This window comes from Schistocerca piceifrons, chromosome 1 (assembly GCF_021461385.2).
Source record: "Schistocerca piceifrons isolate TAMUIC-IGC-003096 chromosome 1, iqSchPice1.1, whole genome shotgun sequence".
Classification (NCBI taxonomy): Eukaryota; Metazoa; Arthropoda; class Insecta; order Orthoptera; family Acrididae; genus Schistocerca; species Schistocerca piceifrons.
This window is the reverse complement of record NC_060138.1, coordinates 366,646,943-366,668,056: the sequence shown is the minus strand read 5'-3', so window position 1 is coordinate 366,668,056 and position 21,114 is coordinate 366,646,943. Positions and strand designations below refer to the sequence as shown.

At 39.6% G+C, this 21,114-nt stretch overlaps 1 protein-coding gene and 1 non-coding gene across 2 annotated transcripts in view; one reads left to right on the top strand and one right to left on the bottom strand.

The window, feature by feature from the left end:
• The window catches only part of LOC124789369 (splicing factor 3B subunit 2), a 113,192-nt gene that overhangs the window by 71,120 nt on the left and 20,958 nt on the right, over positions 1-21,114 (top strand). Inside the window, exons 7-9 of the mRNA XM_047256699.1 lie at positions 6,255-6,461; positions 6,688-6,890; positions 18,117-18,471. Of these exons, the coding sequence (XP_047112655.1) occupies positions 6,255-6,461; positions 6,688-6,890; positions 18,117-18,471 (765 nt within the window). The remainder of the gene's footprint in view (positions 1-6,254; positions 6,462-6,687; positions 6,891-18,116; positions 18,472-21,114) is intronic.
• On the bottom strand, positions 622-695 carry Trnat-ugu. Its single transcript has one exon. It is a non-coding gene; the product is annotated as a tRNA-Thr (tRNA).

Sequence of the window (21,114 nt, the reverse complement as noted above, 5' to 3'; positions counted from 1 at the left end):
TTTCATTGTATTTCGCATTTATTTATTATCCCTTTTAAATCACATAGTAACTTGAATGACACTATTCTAGTACTCATTTTGCACACTTGTGTAATCAGTTATGGTTCTTGTATTTTGTGAGTTCTTAAAGAGTGGTCTTCAGAATCTTCACGGTTATCTGTGCTACATGTGCCAGTAATCAAACTGGGAACTGCCTCTGGAAAGTCAAAATAATTATTGAAACTTTTCTATTGTCTCTAATTACTAATAATATAATTCAAAGTGTACAACTGCTATTACTTACGGTAATGAAAGCAATTTAGTTGGGGAGGTTTCACACTTGGTATTAAATTATCCCACTAAGTTCATCCCTAAACTTCTGAACTAGTCTTTCTTCTGACAAAGACAGGCAGAAGCTGCTGTGGCAGCTTCTGCATTTCTGTCGTCAATGAAATTTTGGATTACCACTGTATCGAGGGACTGAAATGTGGTTCAGTTACCTGTGAACATAACAAAGCAGTTAGAATCCATAATCTAAAGATGAACTCTCACTGTATGGCAATTTATGTTATTACAATGAAAAGAATACCTCTAATTGCATACGGGCATCGATATAAGTCAACGGGGACAGTTGAAAATGTGTGCCCCGACCGGGACTTGAACCCGGGATCTCCTGCTTACATGGCAGATGCTCTATCCATCTGAGCCACCAAGGACACAGAGGATAGTGTGACTCCAGGGCCTTATCTCTGGCATGCCTCCCGTGAGACCCACATTCCCAATTTATTGTCCCGCACTATATTCATAGTGCCCCTGCCCATTATACTCATTACTGGCGGCTTTTTGCTGATTCCCGTAAGAGTTCGGGCACTGTTTGTGCATCCGCACAGAAGAAGATGATCAAATGGCTGGTGAGCCTTAATTATATATATGAAGATGGTATCTGTTCTTTCGGACATGTCCGAAAGAACAGATACCATCTTCATATATATAATTTATCTTATGATTCTCACTTTTCACAGTTGTTCTATAAATCCAATATTAAAGCCAAAGGAAGAACAAATGTGAACAGGGTGTATACGGCCTGAGAGATCCGAGAAAAACCCAGGAATTTTTTCATCCGGGAGAACACCGGGAAAAAATCAGAAATTTTTTAGAATTCTGGGAATTTTTCATTGTTGTAGTTTCCAGTTAAATTTTCGTAGTTTTGACTGGTAAGAACAGATACTCTAACAAAGGATATTACTATATCCCGCTACTGCAGAATAATACTGCAGCAATAAAAGATGAACAAGAGAAAAATACGAAAATAGAACTTAAATTGCAAAGGAAATGTGCCATATATAACAACAAAACACAGTACTCATACAAGTGTCTGCCAGCAGCAAAATGTGTCAAAGACTTTAGGAAGACTGTGCAATGCTTCATAATAACAAATTGCCTCCAATGAACGTGACGTCACAACTGTTTACAGTAGATGCCTTATAGCAGTTACGAGCAAGCTCATGCACATGCGCAGTTGAGTCGCGTATCTTCTCCCGCTATAGAAATATGGCTGTTGGCTGTATTAGCAGTCGCAGTAAGCACCTAGATGCTATTGGGAAAAATTTTACTGGCGCGCCCAAGCTGCCAGCCTCAAACATGTATGCGCAGAATCTAGGGTGGCAAGTGGCAATTTGGGGGGGGGGGGGGGGAGGAGGGGGGGGGAAGCAGGGGTGCATATTCATATTCTTGGAGAAAAAAACCGTGTGTCACAAAGTGCCTAGCATCCAGTACACGTTGGTCTATCGGTTATTTCAGTTATTTGTATGATTTTCAATGCATCCATGTTGGTTTTTTTTAACATTCTTTAACACCTTCTAAGTTGATTTCTGAATGAATCATAAGTTGATTTTTGAATGCGTGCATAGTATACGTGATGTCTGTCGGGGGAATTCTCCTCGTATCTAGAAATAAACTTTCCTGCAGACAAAAGGAGACGGGGCTATGCAAGCTGAACAGATAAATGTCAATCGCAGTATGATTACGTGGTTGATTGGGTTTGCGAATGATCAGAGTTGTTATATTTACTAGCAAAATCCATAGATTCAGACTACAAGAGTGGAAATAAACGACTAACAGGAATAATAGGTAAGAAAGATTATGTATTATCTTCTCGGTGTATACAAGAAAATGAAATTTTGACAGAAAATTTTTGGCCAGATCGCTACACTAATAAGGGCCAGTTGTACGGTCCCAGGCTAGCAGCCGTTTAAGTTCTGTTCTTGAAGTAGCATGGAAAATGTGTTGTATGAACATGTAACAATGCCTAGCCGGAGAATACTCGCGGGATAACGAAACCAATGATTCTGACAGGGTTAGTGAAATTAATCGGCAAATAAGTTTTGACAATGGCAGGAATAGTTATAGAATTAGTGATAAGATTGTTTGTTAGAATGAGGAAGGATAAGAAACGGGACGGGGACATCACACAAATTATGGAAGAATATAACAATTCCAAATGTATATTTGTGCTTAAAAAGAATAAATAGTGGCAAGTAAAATGGTGCCCTGTCTAATTGTGAACTGCTGAAATTTGACGAGTTCTGTGCAATTGAAGTACCCTACGAAAAGACAATTCCTAATGTTTCATGAAACGGGCAACTCAGTTGTGGCTTCTTTGAAATTTGCGATTTTCTGCTGTCGAGCAACTTCATGTTCTTTAACTTCAATCATTTCTGCACTGACGGGTAAACACTTTGTTGCTACTCCCTAATGAAATCATTCAGCCCAACTTCTAACCTGTAATAGTGCCCACATTTTGGTATAGAAAATGTTTCTGTGTTGCAGGAACAAGCTAAAAGTTGTTCCTTTTGCTGTCTTCCCTGTCTCACATTACTCTTGTTTATCCTGTATTGTTGACCTACAGCATGATTTGATGTTTTCTCAGCAAGAGAAACACTCCTCTTTAAAAATTCGTGGTATAGTGAACACACTTCGTCATGGTAGACTAAAACCTAGCACTTAAGAAAAATGCTAAAATAGGCTGAAACAAAGGGTGATAACATAATGTACTCTAATGTTTCTGACTTAAAGCGTGAGTGTGAATCTTGGTTCTTTCAGTTTTTTCCCCCCAAACCACATTCCACTTCTTTATGAGGTGACTTGCTTGGAATTTGCAGCCACTCTTCTTTACTGGATAGTCGGCTGCTGGGAACCCTCTTGACTTCTTCTCCGTCCAATAATGCTAGGCACAGGAATTTTTAGACTCTGTCTACTTATGAAATAAGTAGACATACAAAAATTGCTTTTCGTCAATTAACGATGTATTTGACCTTCATACACAATAAAACTATCACTTTCAACATAAATATATCACTTCCAGTAAGTATCTCGTATAGTCGAACATCAGAAACAAATTTAATTACAGTTAAAAGGAAGTTGGCTTTGATACCATAACTTTTCTTAACATAAATCAGAAAATAAATCTTGCCTATAGCAAGGTCACGTCAAGAGTTTCCAAGACTTCTTTTTCAACTGTCTTTGTTTTAATAACAATAGTCAATGATCCAATAAGCACAGAGCTGCATATAAACTCCATGGTTCTTCCTTACGCACTCACTAAAACATCTATGGATTGCCCGACAGGTACTTCTCGGTGCTGTTCGTCCGCCACATCTACTTTCTTCCTGCGACTGATGTTAAACCTGCGCACACAAACGTGATGCGTAGTAGGTAGGATTCTACCATCCCACTCTCGTATCCAGAATATCGTGTGTTCGAGATGGTAGAAGTCTGAGTGGTTCTAGAATTTACACAGAAATTCTTGAATCACTACAGTACTACCCACAAACATCATAGAAAGCACTACTCTCATTGACCCAGAGATCGCTGGATGAAACACAAATGAAGCGGGGTGAGGTATTTGCAGTCGAAAAGTTTCACCCATTGCATGCAGCATAGATAACATGTGATTCTTATTGAGAGTCTGTTGTAGTAGAAATCTCTCGTGGATGTAACAAGATTTCATAAAAGTTCATTTATAAGGACCCTCATTTCAAATGTGGGACTTATTGTACTCATAAATATGAAATTAAATGAATGCATTGAAACACTTATTGTTCAGTCACGAATATTCGCAACATAGAGAAATGGCTTGATGTATATGGGTATGTGCCGACAGCATCTGAATGGAGTTGGAGCTGTCGAAATGTAAACTGTACACCCCATGCTTGCCAACATCTGCAAGTTTCTTAAAAATGTCCATTTTGGTGACACGTATGTAAAGAGATTTATTTTATTGGCCATGAGTATTCAAAAAAACTACTAAATGCAAATATGAGCAATATTAAATTTGAATTTAACCCTATGGCGCATAGTGTCCACTATAGTGGACAGCTGTTAATGGTGGCTTCTTTGGCATTTTCAATCAGTCCTGAGGCTGCAAATGCACACAGTTCACTGCAGTGGGGACTCCCTACTGGTGTTGTGTCCTACATGCATTTGCAGCCTCATGACTGATTGAAAACGCCAGAGAATTGACCATTAAAAGTTGTCCACTGCAGTGAAATTCATGCACCACAGGGTTAATTAATATTTAGTACTTGAAACACTAACACAATGGCTTCTCTGGCAAAATAACTTCTATTATAACTTCTATTATGACTTCTAGTGGCATTTTTCAGAACTTCCTCAGGTTTTGTCTCAGAACCTAAGCAGCAGGTGCATTTTTGGACCACAAAAATTCGAAAAAAAGGTCACCTAATGTTTGTGTAAATATGGTACTCTACATGCCACTGCGAAATGCATGACAGATACGAGATCAGACATTTATGTTAATAAGCTTCTGTATTCACCTGAACTACAAGAATGGTTTCAGCATTTTTCTTCAGACATTTGAAATGAGTGAGTGTTTTAATCATAAGCTGTTTTGAAACAATTTGCCATGAAAGCACAATCTGTGCTGAATCAGAAATAAGTTTTCTGTCTCTTTTTAATCATTTTTGTAAGTACTGAAAATTTCCTGGAGTACAAACCATACATCAGGAAGCTTGGCATTGCATTTTGCTTCTGTGAAAGATCAAACGGTCAGTGTGTTTTGGCATTTGAGCAGATGTAATTTACAGTTTTTAGAACTAACTGCATAACCTGTAACATTATAAATAACTCCTATGTACAGTGTATAAAAATTGCTCGTGTACAGCATTGACAAGTCTACGATATCTGCACTAGAAATTGACAAGGGCCACATACAGCTTATGAGCCTGAAATAATTTCCTGTTATTAGAGCATTACTTTGTTTTGTGTACATTAAGAGTCTATATTGAGGTCAGATGTCAACTGGTAGTTCACTCTTTTAATGTCTCATACTGGGCTATGATTTTACCTGATGGTAAAAATATTGAACCATATTAGTTAAAATGGGGGAGACAGAAGTGTACGCACAAACCAAACTAGACCTTTGGCATGAAGGAATCATAAAAATTGGTTCTAAAATCAGCAACATCATGAGGGTTGATTTGGTGTCAAGTAGGACCTCTCCGACAATCCATCCAAGAACAACAGGTGAGGAGATAGATATGTTCAACAATCTCTAATGCTTGGGTAGCATCATTTCTGTAGTCAGTACCATACATCAAGAGAATGGAAACAGAATTTTCAAAAAGTTTCCAAATTCTATACTTGGAAACAGAATATTTTGATATGCTTTCTAAGTTCAGCCTATACAGGACTTGTCTCATACCAATATTACCACACGGAGGACTAGAAGCCATAACTGTACCAAATAAGAACTGTCTCCAGACAACAAAAATGAAGTTCCATCCTACAGAAAACAATATTAGATCAAATAAGCAATGAAAAATCCAACAACAGCTTCTGTTTGACAGAAGTTTCTTGGAGAACCTTGAATTGAAGTGATCGCAGTTTTACTGTCTATCATGCAAGGAAGATGGGACCTCACAGAACTCCAAAGGTTTACTTTGATCAAAATTTTCCAGGGAAGAGACAAAGAAGGAGGTCTTAGTACAGCTGAGAGAAGTGGTTCTCATGAGCCTCAAGTAAGCAATATAGTATGGCGTGATTAACACTGAACAATGTTCCAAATCCTTGTGTATGTTTTTCTGGACATAAGTAAGAGAGATTCTGTCACATTTGACAGATTCATATTTGCACTAATAGTATAGTTAAGTTTGTATTATATTGCCATTAACCATACTGGTTTCTCTAGATTTCTCTCTCCCAGATTTGAAATATTTCCTGATTTTAACAATAATTTACTGTTTTGCATTTTTTAGAAGAAGGAAGAGGAGAAAACAAAGCTTTCAAAGCGTAAAATGAAGAAACTGACAAGGCTCAGTGTTGCAGAGTTGAAACAACTTGTTAGTAGACCAGATGTTGTTGAAATGCATGATGTTACTGCCAGAGATCCCAAACTACTTGTTCAGTTAAAAGCTCACCGTAATACTGTTCCTGTTCCAAGACATTGGTGCTTTAAGAGGAAGGTAAACACAACAGCTTTAGGTCTGTCATTGCAGACAAATTGGCTTTGTATTTCTCTATTTGCTACAGGTATGTTGTTGTTGTTATTATTGTTGTCATTATTTTTATTAATATCATCATCATCATCATCATCATCATCATCGTCGTCGTCGTCATCGTCATCACCACCACCTTCACAAACATTTTTTCTCCTTGTAAGTCTGACCTTTTTGCCAAAATCATTTTCAGTATTTACAAGGTAAAAGAGGGATAGAAAAGCCACCTTTTGATCTGCCAGACTTCATAAAAAAGACAGGAATTATGGAGATGCGTGCAGCGTTACAGGAGAAGGAAGACCAACGAACACTGAAAGCAAAAATGAGAGAACGTGCCCGTCCAAAGCTTGGAAAAATTGATATTGACTACCAAAAACTCCATGATGCATTTTTTAAGTAAGTAGTAGTCATATCTTGTTTTGATTAGTGTGAGCTGTTGACATTTCTGAACTTTGAATACAGTATTTAACAAAATAAAGCCTGATAAAAGGGGTGAAGATGAATTGGAAATAACATTGGTTTGTAGCCTATTTCAAATTGGAGAACGTATTTCTTAGCCATCTCCTGAACTAACAGCTCATGCAGAGGTTATTTATTGAAATAAATGCTTTTGTAGTCATTGTAATTTAAATCCATAAGATGTCATCCTAACTTTGCTGTTGCACACTTGCTAGTGACTTAAGTTTATTGACTCCAGTGTTGGACTCCATTCCAAACATGTGGTTATTATAGCACATTTGCTAATGACTTGTATTAACCTTGGGGCACTCTGGACAGTTTTCTTCAGTGCTGATATGAATCAGTCAACTCATAAAAATATTGGGAGTAACAAATTGTCGGGATCAGCATATCTTGACCTTATAATCTTACCTGCTGACCAATGCGTACCACTGTGGTTATGAACTACAGATTACCTGGCAAAAGGGCTCTGCCAGCTGTTGGACATGTCTGCCTGCAAGCACTGCTACAGTGATCCCATTCCAGAAATCCAGCTGGATCTACAATCTTTCCTCAGATCTATAAGTCCATCCCATAACCTCTCCCTTGAACATATCCCCCTCCTCACCAAAGTCACTCCTCACATTCTATCTTATGCATCACTCCTAAAGTACACAAAACCTGTCACACTGCACACACCATTGCGGCTGAATATAATGCATCCAGAGAGAGAATCTGTGCCCTTGTGGACCAACACCTTCAGCTTATTAACTGCTCCTTTACCACGCCATACGCTGCTCATCACTGTTGATACCACTCCTCTCTTAACCAACGTCCCCAATGCCTATAGCCTTGCCACCATTGAACACTATCTTTCTAACACCCACCTTATTCCAAACCTACTACTACGTACCTGATCATGATGACCAACTATATCCTGAGCAAAAATTACTTCATTGAAAGTATCACCTACAAACAAACACTTGGTATAGCAACGTGCACTCCATTGCACCATCCTGTACCAACCTACTCATGGGCCATCAAAAGGAATCGCAGACCCCTCACCTGGTTCAGATTCATTGATGACATCTTCCTGATCTGGATGGTCCTCCTCAGACCAACAAGCCACTTTCCTTTATGTCAGCCTCAGCCTCATGGATGGCTCCATGAGTATATGCATCCACATCAGACCTACATACCACCAACAATACCTCTACTTTGATAAGTGCCACCCACTCCACACCAAGCAGTCCCTGCTGTACAGCCTAGCAACCTGTGGTTGTCACACATGTAGTCCTTCTCAAAATATGCCAAGGATCTCACTGAGACCTTTTGCAGGTGGAATCACCCTCCCAATCTTCTCCAGAAACAAATCTCTTCCCAAGCTTTGACTCCCCAGTCACCTACCAGCCCCCACATACCTATTGATCAGCTACAAATAAGCACCTGCCCCTCCAACCTCCACATGACTCATTAACACCCAGGGCTGGAGCAACTGTATTATGTTTTCCAGCAAGGTTGCAGTTACCTCTCATCATTACCCTAAATGGGAAATATCATCCCCATCTCCCCCCCCCCCCCCCCCCACAATGGTACCCCACCATCCACCCTGCGTACACAGCATCCTCATCCATCCCTATTCCACCCCTGCTGTTAACCCCTTGCCCAATAACTCATATTCCTGTAATAGATCTAGATACAAGATTTGTCCCCTACATGCTCTCGCTACCACCTATTCCAGTCCTGTCAAAGGCACCTCCTACCCTATCAAAGGCAGGACCACCTCTGAAAACAGCCATGTGATGTACTATCTTAGCCTCAAACACTATGCGGCATTCTACATGGTGATGTCCACTACAAGCTCTCTGTCTATATGAATGGCCACTGCCAAGGTGTGGCCAAGAGACAGCTGGACCACCCAGTTGCTAAGCATGCTGCCCGACTTGATGTGCTTGACATTGACAACTGTCTCACAATCTCTACCCTTTGAATTCTTCCCACCACTACTAGCTTCTCTGCACTGCAAAGATGGGAACTGTACATGCGACATAGCCTGCTCTCACATAACCCCCCTCCCAGCCTCAACCAATACTAGCCACTGACCTCCATGATCTTCACCTGCCTCTATACCCTTCCCTACTCTCACGGCAGCCTCAAATGTGTCTTCTATCACATCAGCACACCTGCATAGTCCTATCACCTGCTCTACTTCTCCCCTTCTCCATTCCCCCCCCCCCCCTTTTGCACACACAGCACAGCTGCACCTAGCAACTTGTCTCCACCACATCCCTGAACACTCCCACAGGCTACGCATTGTGCTAATCTGCCACTCAGTGCCTCATCTGCCACTCAGTGCTACCTCATCTGGCAAGTAACAATCTCTGGTTGTTCCATTCTATTTGAGTTTTATCCATCTATGGCTATATATTAGGTTGGTGCATATGTTCATAGGTAGGGTGTACACGACCCGGGAGATCCGAGAAAAACCCACGAATTTTTTCATCCGAGAGAAAACTGGAAAAAACCTGAGAATTGTTTAGAATTCCTGGAATTTTTCATTGTTTTTGTTTTCAGTTAAATTTTTGTGATGTTGACTTGTAAGAACCAATATTTTAACAAAGGATATTACTGTATTCCCGCTGCCTCAGAATAATACTGCAGCAATAAAACATGAATGAGAGAAAAAATGAAAATAAAACTTAAATTGCAAAGGAAATTCACCATATACAACAACAAAAAAACAGTGTGCATACAAGCGTCTACCAACAGCAAAATGTGTCAAAGGCTTTAGGAAGACTATGCAATGCTTTGTAACAACAAATTGCCTCCGATGGGCATGAAGTCACAACTGTTTACATCAGATTTGTTTTAGCACTTACGAGTGGGATCATGTGCATGTGCAGTTGTGAAGTACCTTCTCCCACTTGTGGCTACAGAAATGTGTCTGTTGGCTGTGTAAGCAGTTGCAGCAAGCAGCTAGATGCTACCAGGAAAAAATTTGCTGGTGCGCCCAAGTTGCCAGATTCATGCATGCACAGCAGGCCTGGATCTAGAAGGGGGGGGGGGGGGGGAGGGGGGCAGATTCATTTTCTTCAGGAAAAAAACCTTGTTTCGAAAAGCACCTAGCATCCAGTGCACGTTGGTCTATCAATTATTCATATGACTTTCAAACTCATTCCTGTCGATTTTTGAACACATTATAAGTTGATTTCGGAATGAATCATAAGTTGATTTGTGAATGCGTGCATAGTGCACGTGACGTCTCTGTCAAGGGAATCCTCATCGCATCCAGAAACTAACTTCCCTGCAGACAAAAGGGGCTATACGAGCTGAGCGGAGTAAAGCTGAACGAATAAATGACAACTGCTGTCTCATTAAGCGGTTGACTTGGTTTTGCGAATGATGAGTGTTGTTATAATTACTAGCGAAATCCATAGATTCAGACTACCAGAGTGGAAATAAATGACTAACAGGGATAACAAGTAAGAGCGATTACGTATTATCTTCTCGGTGTATCCAAGAAAATGAAATTTTGACAGAATAGTTTTGGCCAGATCACTATACTAGTAAGGGCCAGTTGCATGGTTCCCGGCTAGCAGCCACTTTAAGTTCTGTTCTGGAAGTAGCGCGGAAAATGCGTTGTATGAACATGTAACAATGCCTAGCCGGAGAATACTAGCGGGACAACTAAACCGGTGATTCTGGCAGAGTTAGTGAAGTTAAGCGGCGAATAAGTTTTGACATTGGCAGAAATAGTTATAGAATTAGTGATGACAAGACTATTTGTTAGAACGAGGAAGGACAAGAAACGGAGACATCACACAAATTGTGTAAGAATATGATGGTTCCAAATCTGTATAAAAATTTCATACTACTACTTTTTTATCTCATACTTGAGAAACTGGAGCGTATGAATGAATTGTGAAACTACCGTATTTACTCGAATCTAAGCCGCACTCGAATCTAAGCCGCACCTGAAAAATGAGACTCGAAATCAAGGAAAAAAATTTTCCCGAATCTAAGCCGCACCTGAAATTTGAGACTCGAAATTCAAGGGGAGAGAAAAGTTTTAGGTCGCATCTCCAAATCGAAACAAAGTTCGTTTAGTTGTAATATGAGACACAATTTAGGTCGAATGAATGACGATACAGTTGCAGTAGTTTGGTTCGAGTCGTAAGCTTAGCAGTTAAGCTTTACCAGGTAGCCATTGCTACGCGTCACGTGCTCCGTCCATATTTATACGGATATCCTTCCTTTTTCATGTGCTTCGTCTGGTTTGAATTGATTGCTTATTTTTCTTTGATCTGATAAGTGCCGTTCTCTTTGTTATAGGTGTTTACGTCACTCCAAGCTGAAAATGCATTACTGCACTGTCATGCATTGTTTGTCGCATTCTGATAGTGCGTGTTTACGGCCTGTTGCCGCTCGCGGCGTGGATTGCTTTTGTGCGCGCTACCGCCGCTTACAAATAAAAAATAGGGAGGAGTCATCTTATTAGCGAAACATTTGTTGTTACTTACACTACTGCTTTCTTTGATAATGATCAACAAGAACCAAATAACAGACTGCGTATGATAGATGATGTTCTGAACGAAATTTTAGTGAAAATTTTTCTCCGTTCCAAAGTCTTTGCAGGCGCCTCTTTAGTTCATTACATTCTGCACAGAAATTAGAGTCATCTTAGATTTAAAAATCTAGTCAGTTGTCGTGCTTAATTTCTGACTGTATCACTATCAGGCATAAGAATAATACGAATATAAACATGACATGATATGTATATTCTTCCCCGTTTGCTGTTGTCTCACTCTAGTTTCGTAGTTTATTAGGCAGACAGGATTTAAATGAGATAGTACCAAACACGAAACAATACATGGCAAAATGTTTATATTCGTATTAATCTTATGGCGAAGAGAATACTACATGTGATTCACAATTCATAAAAGCTCCTATTAGCAACCATCTCTTCTCACAGGTAGAAAAAAATTCAGAACGTAGTGTTGGCCATATTGACAAACATCCCAAACAGTCTTGCCAGTCGGATTTTCGTAGTACATTGAAATGCTGCTACATTCGAAGATCAACAATACAGAATTTGTATTTACTTCGTTGGATAATGTACCAAAATGCAGTGGTCGAAACTCTGGGCGGAGGAAAAAGGCTCGTCTTCCACTTTTTTTTAAATTTATTTACTGACGCAGAGATTTTGGTGCCAGTATTTATCTTTGTGCCTACAAAGCATGCCTGTGTGGCGCTACATATATTCGACGGCAGAAGTTAGTTGTGGCGGCACCCACCAACATTTTTCAGAACTCCCGCTTGCTTTGCACTCGATTCTAAGCCGCAGGCGGTTTTTCGGATTACAAAAACCGGAAAAAAAGTGCGGCTTAGATTCGAGTAAATACGGTATTTCCTAACGTTAAACTTTTTGCTTGTAGTGGGCCTGATATTGGTACTTCGTGAATTATATTCTGTCGTGTTATAAAAATGATCATTTGTGCCAAAACAGTCTCATTTATTTGGTGTTTTTTACAATTGCTGCAGTATTAGAAAGACCAATTTAGTCTTATCTAGTAGACAATGACAAAATAGACGTAATCAGTTCGAGATACCACACCAGTCTTGGGTCCTATTTCTATTAACAGCTTTTTCTGTATTACGCAACAACATTTCAATTTTTCATGTAGCAAAACGTTTGACAATTTTTGATGAGGTAATAGGTTTATTCACAGAAAGGAAAGCACGCTACGTAAAGCTGTAGGAAGATTAGAGAAAAAAAATTATAGGAACTAAGGATTGAAGAATTGTGTACTGTCTTGCTTGTCTCTTGTCTTTACTGGTTTTATGTATCCTATGTTTAATTTTATGCCGCCCAAAGCACCAAGCTGTTAGCTAATAGGGAATAAAGAGTGCAAATTTCCTGCAGAGTTCTTTTTTTTTTTTAAAGAAAAAGGGGTGGGAGGGGAGGATGTCAAACCGACCGACTGGAAGCAGGAGAGACACCACAGGACATTTTAATTTCCACTGTCCTGAATATAGTTTGATGACATCCATTACAAGATATACACGTTTCAATTCCACAGAGCGACGTGCGATAGGAGAATGCTGTGTGAAGAGACGTGGCACTGCACTTTGGCACACTTAAGACCAAATAACATGTCTTACATTTTCTTGAATACATATGTTTCATGCATGAGACTCTTCAGAAAGATATGCGCTACAAAATGAATATTATTTTTATTTTTTTTTTTTACGTCCTGTCTCAAATGCTCGAGGAAGGGAAGAGGGGGGGTTGCGCCACTATTTAGTATTGCCCCCGGTCGGAAATGTTGCAGATCTGGGGCTGATGCGCAGAGCAGTCTGAGTTATAATGGGGAAGTGGGTAGCCACCGCGTGACTCGTGTTTACATTTAGTGATTTTACTGTGTCCTCTTTGTTTACTGCTCTTACGTGAAATGAAAACAAAACGGATTTTTGTGGCCGGGAGCTATCAGTTGAATACATTCACATAATTACAGAAGGTTAAGATATGTTATTAGTTTCAGATTTTATTTTATTTACATCTTTCTGACAGTCAAGCATTAATTGCCTTGCAGAACAATGAAGTTATTTTTGTCGGTTTGCTAAAGAAACTTTCTTTTATTAATCTTTTCCACTGGGGCAGTCAATATGTTTGAAACGAAGTGTTTAATTCTACACTATTGGCTAGTTTAAACTGTTCACTGCATTTCAGGTGCATGTTTACATCTTCTAGCACGTATGGCTTTATGCAATAATAAAGAACCAAACATGAGATAACACACTATTTGCACGCCAAGAAAATTTACATCCCGAAAACCACATTGAAAAGCATAATATTAGGTCGAGGCCTTCACTGGGAATCTGGACATACGAATGTGCACTTTAAATGTGCACATTTTAGTATGGGTCATGAAATTCAGATGCTCTTGGGGTATCCTCTGATGTCTCGTTTCTTTTGACATTATGTAAGATCTTTTAATGCTTTACATGTACGAACATACAGGCCTCCTACGTCATCGTTGCTGTGCAAGCACGGTGGCGCCTGTCATCTTGCGCTCTCTGCAACTGCTGAAACGAACCTATTTCTAACAGGTCGCGGGAAAATATTTGCGAATAATGGTTTGAAAAGCGTTACTTTCAAAGTAAATTTCCTTTTACGCAAGTTGAACTATGTGCGAGAATGTATGATGAATTTCTTAAATCACAGAGCCTTTGTCTCTCATTTAAAAATCAACTCATTGATGACGAGCCATTTAGGTGAATTTCGAGCCCAGAAGATCAGACATTCATGTCGTTATTAATTATGTGATATATCTTAAAAGTATATGCCCATAAAAGACCAATATTATATGTGAAAGCTTAGGTTCTCTTGCAGCGTGTTAACCTTAGAGACCAATATTATATGTGAAAGCTTTGCTTTTTTTGTAGCAACTCTATGTATAATAATTAAACCATTAACTTTTCCTGTTTGTGTGTTCGTGCTACTTAACAGTGATATTGCTACTCGCTGACTACATCAAGTGTCCTAAGCTCTGAATATCCGCTGTCATCGGCTGGCGAGATCACGTGACATGAGCTATGACTCCTTACAAAAGCGCAAGTAATATGCCGTGTTTGGTGGAATTCGAATATATACTTTCGTAATACGAAAATATGTCGTGTACATGTTGCTGTAAATTAAAGATCTTTCCAAAGTGTGGTTTTTCCCTGAGTTTCTTTTTCTAAAGCACCAGGAAATTCAACACCCATGTACAAAACCATAACTATTCAAAGGCCTGATAAGTTACACAGTTCCGAGAGAAAATATACTGTCAGTTAACAGGGAAAAAGTATGTTTTCACCAGGGAGAAAGTGTGTTTTTAATCAGGGAATCTGGGAGAAATCTAGGAATTTTTTTTTACTTGTCCACGTATACAACCTGATAGGGTTTTTGTTTTGCATGTTGGTGTACCAGTTGCTATGGTTTTATTTATCAATGACCATTTTTCATTTGTTGTTCATGGTTGCTATTTGAGTGTACATGTTTTCATTTTCATTTGGAGGTGTGCGTGTAGCTGTGGATGCTAGAAAATGGAGTGTCAGGTGGAGAAATTATAACAGTTCCGACGCCTACTTCTGTTTGAGTTCAACAGAGGGGTGATAGCAGCAGAGGCAGCCAGAAACATTTGCACCATCTATAGGCATAATGCCACTTACTGAGTATGGCAAGAAAATAGTTTTCTTTTTTAGGGAGCATTGTTTTGACGGTACTGCCTCTCCACTTTCGGAAAGACCTTCGGGATTTGATGATCGTTTAAACACATTAACCCACAATGATCTATGTAACTCGAGAACTGGCAAATGTGATGAATTGTGATCATTCCACCATCATGCGACATTTGCATGCAATGGGGAAGGTTCAGAAATTGGGTGTATGGATATTGCAAGCCCTAAGCCAAAATCACAAAAATTAGCAAGTGGTTTTTGAGCATCTCTGCATACTCTTCACCAATTGCCTTGTGAACAACACCAACTATTCGTATACTCTATTGCTACTGGTGACAAGAAATGGTGTTGTTATGCTGCCATAAGAAAAAGAAAAAAATTGTTGAGCCTAAACAAAGCAGCAAATCCCCGTACAAAGACATGCATGCATCAACAAAAGATAATGTTGTGCATCAATGGAACAGTGATGGTGTGGCGTACTACAAATCACTTCCTGGAAGTGTAACTATGACTGATGACATTGCCAACAACTGAGACATCATGTAGATGCAATCCAAGAACAACGAAGGCTGTATGGAGTGATGCTACTCCACAATAATGCCCACTTGCATTCTGCTAGTCAACAAAAAAACACTATGTGGGAGTTGGTTTCACAAGTCATTATGTGCCCACTTTATCCACCTGATCTTGCCTCCTCAGATTTTCACCTTTTCCCCTCTCTCTCAAACATCCTTCAAGGAACTTCCTTTTTGGATGAAAATGCACTCCGAACATGGTTTGACAAGTTCTTTGTCTGAAAACCATGCAATTTCTACAGTTACATAGTCAAAAAAGTTAAGTTAGCATTGGAAATTGTTGTAAATAGTGAAGGAGACTGTCTCTGTTATGTGTATCTCTTGTCTTCATCAAACTAATGGAAAAATGCTACAAAGTTATGCACCAACCCAATATTTCATCTTAATTATCCAACTTTTCTCCTTTTGGTTTCATTACTTCTGTTGTTAATTTTAACTTACAATAGCCCCATTTGACAGTTAACTTCACCACCCAATTACTTGATTCCAAACCCGGTATCTGCTTAGTAATATTACTCAACAAACCCTCAAAGTTATCTACTTTCATAGTGAGGTCTTTGATGTTTTCATAAAAAATATGTAATGTTTTAATTGTGATATCTAAGGGTGATACACAGTTCTACTGCCATGTGCCAGGAAATTGATCATATTAGTATGGGACAACTGCGCTTAACTGTATAATTTAGTGCAGTCACAAGTCACACAGATTAGACCAGCTGTAAGTGGCAGAGTACCAACTGCCACAGATCCTGGCAGCATCAGAATTCACCATTTCAACTGACTTACCCACAGATGCCTCTCCAAAATAGTGGAAATTGTACTTTCTTGCTTTCTACAGGCTGTTAGTAAATGCTTTTCACCACCAAATTGCGCTGATTCCTATTTTCTAATTATTAGCAGTGCAAATTACTCCAATATTGCCTTGGCTCACTGTAAGTTCCAAGTGGCAGGCATTGGACTTCATTGTGATGTACAAGTTCTTTACTTTACAGGTTCATGAGTTAGTTTCTCATTAATTCATAATTTTGTCTAAATGTTGGAAAATCCACACCTTAATGAAATATTTTTGTCTACATGGCAGCATGAAGTTGGGATGTAAGTGTTTTCATAAATATTGCTATTGTCACATCATCAAAATCTTATGTCAATTGAAAGTACATCTGTTTATCAGTAGTCCAATACATACTTGAACATTAAAAAGATTTTGTTGTAAAACTATTTCTATGAAGGCCATCCAGAAAGTAACAGACTTTTCATACAAAAAATTAACAATGTGAATAAAATTTTATTATATATAATTTTAAAGGTACATTCTTAAGCTGTTTTTCTACGTAATTGCCATTCAGATTGAGGCAACTGTCATACTGTGGCATGAGTTTTTCAGTACCATCTCTGTAGAAATATGCCATCTGCCATTGCAACCACTGGTTTGTACTGGCATGCAGTTCAGCATCAGTATCAAAGCATTGTGTAATAAGCCATGTCTTTATTGGTGGGAAGAGGTGGTAGTCACTTAGTGGCAAATCCAGTCTGTATGGTGGATGATCAAACGACTCCCATCCAAAACCTCATAGGAGCCCTCAGGTAATATCAGAAATTTGCTGTTGTGAAAAACAAAAATTTTTGCACTAAGTTTTCCCCAACACGTGTTTTATGTCATCTGCCTTAACTTTGTCAGTGCTTGACATTTGGTTTGCAGTTTTTTACCAACAAAAAATTAATCTCACACCTTACAAGTGGCAGAATTTTCTATTGCAGTGCACACTTTAACACATCACAGAAACCAAAGCAGCTGAGACACAGACCACACTCTGCCGCTAGATGCACCAAGGTGGCAGCTGTAGCCCTGCCCACTGCTGCAATAGATCAAACTGTTTGCTATTTTCTGGCTAGCCCTCATATTTTGACAACATAATACATTAACAGAACATATTGTCCATTCAGTATTTCTTGTTCCTTGCTAATTATGAGTGGTAGGTTTCTGGAATGCTTATAGTGGTCAGCTCTGATGCTGCTGTGCTAACTTTAGATGGCCCACTCTCAGTAGTATTTGACTGACCATCACCACCCATGCTCATTCATGGCTCACTGGGAGCAACATGAAGTGCAACAGAGTATCTCTTCTTTTAAAAACTGTTAACAGTAACATTACAAAACATCTGATTATCCCATTAAACCTCACCACACTTGTTCAAAGTTGAGGCTAAGAGGGTTGGTCTCTCACAGTACATACAAAAAGGACTAACTTAAGTTCAAACTGACAATGTTTATGTAAAAACAAAAAAAAACAAATAACTTGACTGTTTAAAAAAATTTGTAATTAATTACTTAAAACTGTTCTACTTGAAATGATTCAGAATTTTGTGTAATTTCTTTCCTCCTACAGATGGCAAACGAAACCTAGGATGTCAATCCACGGAGACTTATATTATGAGGGTAAGGAGTTTGAAACACGCCTGAAAGAAAAAAAACCAGGTGACTTGAGTGAAGAGCTACGAACTGCATTGGGCATGCCTGTAGGCCCTAACGCTCACAAAGTTCCACCTCCTTGGCTCATTGCTATGCAAAGATATGGACCACCACCATCGTATCCCAACCTCAAGATACCAGGCTTAAATGCTCCTATACCGGATGGATGTTCCTTTGGTTACCACGCAGGTGGTTGGGGAAAACCCCCTGTTGATGAATCGGGAAGGCCTCTTTATGGAGACGTTTTTGGTGTTCAGAGTCAGGATTCGCAGGTACATCAATGACAATATTGTATTTTCTGTCTGTAATGTGCAACTGTTTATTTTACAAATGTAAGTGTATAATAGGCTTTTTAAGTAATGATTTTGAATATTGTATACATCATAAGATATAAAAACCAAAGTAAACAATTATTGATAATATAATATAAACAGATAGATAAAAATCTACTCACCAAGTAGCGACAGGGGAACACTCACACAAAAGGACTTAACTATTACAAGCTTTTGGGGGCAGTGGCTCCTTCGTCTGGCGGAAGAGTTGAAGGGGAAGGGAGAGAGGTGAAGGAAAGAGATTGAAGGGGTTTAGGGAAAGGGGTACAGTTCAAAAAAGTCACCCAGAACCCCGGGTCAGGGGAGACTTACTGGACAGGATGAGAAGGAAAGACTGATTGTTGGGGACTGCACTGGGCGAGATTTGAAAACCTGAGAACTTAGAGGTGGAAGACAGGGTAATATGCAAGACAGGGATTGCTACTAAAACATCATGCACAAGTTAATAAGACTGAGAAGTTAAGTGCATTGTATGTAACAGAGGTGGGAGGGGGGGGGGGGGGGGAGAAGAGTCAGAATATGAAAGATGTAGGGTACTAAAATGAAGTGAAGAAAGGAGTAGTTATTCTGAAAAAATTCAGAAACGGAAGAAATTAATGTAAATTAATATCAGGTGGGTGGTGAGAACTAAGGACGTGTTGTAGTGCTAGTTCCCATCTGTGGAGTTCTGCGAAACTGTTGTCTGGGAGAAGAATTCGGATGGTGCTTGTGGTGAAACAGGCACCAAGGTCATGAATGTCACATTGTAGAACTCGCTCTGCAACGGGATATTATGTAAATAACGGATTTCAGCTATCAATCGTCCTTTTTGAATTTTATTGGCAGATCTAGGTTTCAACTAGAAACTAGCCATTCTCAGTGCACTATCATTTTTGATCAATGCATGTAATGCCTGTTGGTCGGGCTTCATCCACAGTTCAATGAACTGTGGATCAAATCTAGATCTGCCAATAAAATTTAAAAAGGAGGACCGATAGCTGAAATCTATTATTTACAAGTCAATAACAGTCGCTGTGTGCAACAGCCTTCTGAATGGAAGGTAACCTGATGAGAGGATATTATGTGTTGCCTGTATACACCCTCTGCCTGTGCCCATTCATCCTGACTGATAACTGGATGGTAGTCATGCCGATGCAAAAGGCCGAACAGTGTTTGCGTAACAGCTGATGTATGGCGTGTCATTTCACAGGTGCCCCTCCCTTTGATAGTATATGTTTTGCCAGTTACAAGGCTGGAATAGGTGGTGGTAGGAGGGTGCATAGGGCAAGTCATGCAGCGGTATCGGGCACAGGGTTAGAAGCCTTAGGGTAGGTTGTTGCAGAGATTGGGAGGGTGACGAAAAGGTATTCCAAGTGTGGTGTACAAAATCTCAGACAGAATGGATGGGCATGATTTTAGGAAGTAATGGCCTTCTTGAAGTAACTGATTTGATACATTCAACGCCAGAATAATACTGGGTGACAAGTGATGTGCTCTGAAGTTGCTTTTTGGAGGGATCAGCAGTACCAGAATTGACTGTGATGGTGTGGGAAATCTGCTTGTGAACCAGGCTGCAGGGATAACTACATCCAGTGAAGGCTGAAATGAGAGTGGTGGTTTATTGCTGTAAAGAGTCTGCATCTAAACAAATAAGTTTACCTCGAATGCCAAGGCTGAATAGGAGGGAACGTATGACATGGAATGGATGAGAACTGTCAAAATGTGAGTATTGTTGTTTCTTAATAGGTTTGGTGTGGATGGAAGTGTGTAGCTGGCCTTCGGTGAGGATGAGATATATAGATATAAAGAGTAATTTAACTTACTGAAAACTTAGTCATATCATCTTCCATACGACTCTGCCAATGGATAAAAGCTGGCTTCAGAAAGTGGTAATCTCACATACCAACTTAGCTGTAAATTTTGCGTAGCTTTCTATGTGGGTGTGACAACCAATCAGTTTTCAATCAAAAGTATGAAGACTGCCAAATTGTAACCAAGAGCAAAGCTGACTGCCAAGTAGTGCACCCTACTGCAGAGCACAACGTACTTGGCTTCAGTGTTTGCTTCACAACCCATGGTATTCGGATTTTCTCCCCCAAAATCAGCTTCTCCGAATCACATAGATGGTAATTGTCCTCGTGACGTGCTTTGATCCTACAAGCCATTTGACCATAATCTCCTCTAACTCTTATCTCACACCTATGTCCTCACCTGTCGTCTGTCTTTGTGCCTTCTGTTTGCTGCATCAACCTACTCTCACAGTTTCGTCTTTGTGATCTACCCACTCCGCATCCCAACACTTTCATTTCATCTCTCTCTCTCTCTCTCTCTCTCTCTCTCTCTCTCTCTGTGTGTGTGTGTGTGTGTGTGTGTGTGTGTGTGTGTGTGTGTGTGTGTGTGTGTGTGTGTGTGTGCGCGCGTGTGTGTGTGTGTTATTTGAAATAGCTCCAAAGAAGGGCACTGTTAAAATAAAAATGAAAACCCACAGGTTTCAACCTTTTATGTACCTGTTGATCAATGTGAAGATTTTCATAAGTAATAAAGTCAGTGTTCCAGAACCTTTGCCTTTTACTGGCATTTATTCAGTAATAAACTCATCGGTGA